General features: G+C 53.4%; 1 protein-coding gene across 1 annotated transcript; it reads left to right on the top strand.

Annotated features, from left to right (window-relative positions):
• Nucleotide 1: 1 nt before the first annotated feature.
• On the top strand, nucleotides 2–1,450 carry LOC112958246 (homeobox protein Hox-D8-like; the record flags this gene model as incomplete). The annotated part of the gene is given in 3 exon segments (XM_026052060.1): nucleotides 2–238; nucleotides 241–574; nucleotides 1,155–1,450. Coding segments are annotated over 3 exon segments (867 nt in total), but the record flags the coding sequence as incomplete, so codon positions are not given.
• Between the last annotated feature and the right edge of the window lie 553 nt (nucleotides 1,451–2,003).

Here is a 2,003-nt window from a genome sequence, read left to right as displayed (position 1 = left end):
CCCGCTGTTCTCCAAGTACAAGGCGGCGGCGGCGGCGGCGGCGGCCGCGGGGGAGCCCCTGGGCGCCCCGTACTACGACTGCCGCTTCGCGCCCGAGCTGAGCGGCCGCCGCGCCGCCGCCGCGCTGCTCTACGTGCCCGGCGCGGCCGCCGCCGGTTTCCGCGGCGGCCCCAAGGTCATGGCGGGCCCCGCTGCTCCTCCCGGGGGGTCCTCCGCGCCGTCCCCGGCGGAGCCGGTTTCCCGCAGCCCGGCGGCCCCGGGGGCGGCGGCGCCGCCGGCGACTTTTACCCGGCTGCCGGGGGGAGCCCCACGGCCGCCTACCAGCCGCCTCCTCCGCCCCCCGGCGCGCCTCCGCCTCCTGCCCCCTGCAGCGGGGTTACCTGTCACGGGGAGCCCGCTAAATTTTACGGATACGATAACTTACAGAGACAGCAGATTTTTACGACACAGCAAGAGGCCGAGCTGGTACAATATCCTGACTGTAAATCGTCCAGTGCTAATATTGGCGAGGAACCAGACCACTTAAATCAGAGCTCGTCTCCTGCTCAAATGTTTCCCTGGATGAGACCGCAAGGTTGGATGCAGTAAAAAAAAATTTGCTTCCATCTCACGTCTGAGTTTGAAACTTTCTTTCCTCCTCCTGCTTTTGCCTCGCTGCCTCCCACTCTTCCCCTCTGCCTCCCGCTCTCCCTGCCGCTCTCCCCGCGCGTTCGATACCCGCGAGGGCTCTTGAGAATAAAGCAGCCCAGAAGCGAAGGGGCAGCTCGGCGGGAGGCGGCTGCTCCCCACGCGTGTCCTGGAACTCGCCGTTCGCGCGGCCCGGCCCGAGCTGCTGGAGCCGAAATGTGGAAGCGCTGCGGGCCGCGGGCGGGGGCCGTTACCAGATAATAAAGTGACCCTGTAAACTCGGTCCCGTAAACTCCGGTGGAGGCGCTTAATGCATCTGCTGCAGCTATTTATTTTTTCGGCGCATTGTGTGTATGACTCTGACTTTSTCCATATCCTCTGGGTTTACTTTTTCCCCCCTCACTCGTTTTCTGTGTCGCTTCTCTCGAGGGGCTTCTCGGGGGACCCGAATCCTCGCTCACTGCCCGGCTTCGCTGTCTCACACGACAACAGCAACCACCAAAATCCTGTGTTTTTCTTTTAAACAGCAGCGCCTGGTAGGAGGAGAGGAAGACAAACATACAGCCGATTCCAGACTTTAGAGCTGGAAAAGGAGTTCCTTTTTAACCCCTATCTGACCAGGAAGAGACGCATCGAAGTGTCCCACGCGCTAGGACTCACCGAAAGGCAGGTAAAGATCTGGTTTCAGAACAGAAGGATGAAATGGAAAAAAGAGAACAACAAGGACAAATTCCCCGCTTCCAGGCAGGAGGGAAAGGAAGGGGAGGCCAAAAAGGAAGCACATGATCTGGAAGAAGAAAGAGCCAAAGGCCAGACGAATTAAATTTTGCCTTAAAAACCTTGGTGAACGTCTATCAAAAATAACGAGCGCCCTTCGGCCCGATGCTCTTGCTGCAAAAGGCCCTGCTTTGCGGGACGAGTGACCCCCGTGTCCCTCCGCGTGTCCCTTCGCTTCGGGTGCTTATGTTGCGTGTGGTTGGTGTTTGGTTTTGTTTTTAAACGTGTTCAGGGCAATAGCTACATTTACCAGTTCATCTGCTCCTATTGGAAATTTGATGCAGAGTTTGTAGCAAGACATTTCTAATGATATGAATATATGTATTTCCAATGTTAAATGACGGTGATTACGGGCAACGACATAAACGTCTTAATAATAATTACCAATAAGCAGGACATTTATCAATGCTTTATTAATCAAAACAAGTGCACTTSTACTATTTTAATTTTTGCTCCAATGTTAAGTAAATTAAATAAATCTAATGATTTTGAAGAAAAGATCATAGAAATATATTTAACCTTCTACTATTGATATTTGATTTAAATAAACCAAATTTATTCAGATATAAAATTAATCAGCTTCTTGATATTATTTTATT

This window comes from Nothoprocta perdicaria, unplaced genomic scaffold (assembly GCF_003342845.1).
Source record: "Nothoprocta perdicaria isolate Ctin4 unplaced genomic scaffold, notPer1 scaffold_83, whole genome shotgun sequence".
Lineage (NCBI taxonomy): Eukaryota > Metazoa > Chordata > Aves > Tinamiformes > Tinamidae > Nothoprocta > Nothoprocta perdicaria.
Note: the sequence above shows the minus strand (reverse complement) of the source record. Positions and strands in the feature narration are given on the sequence as shown.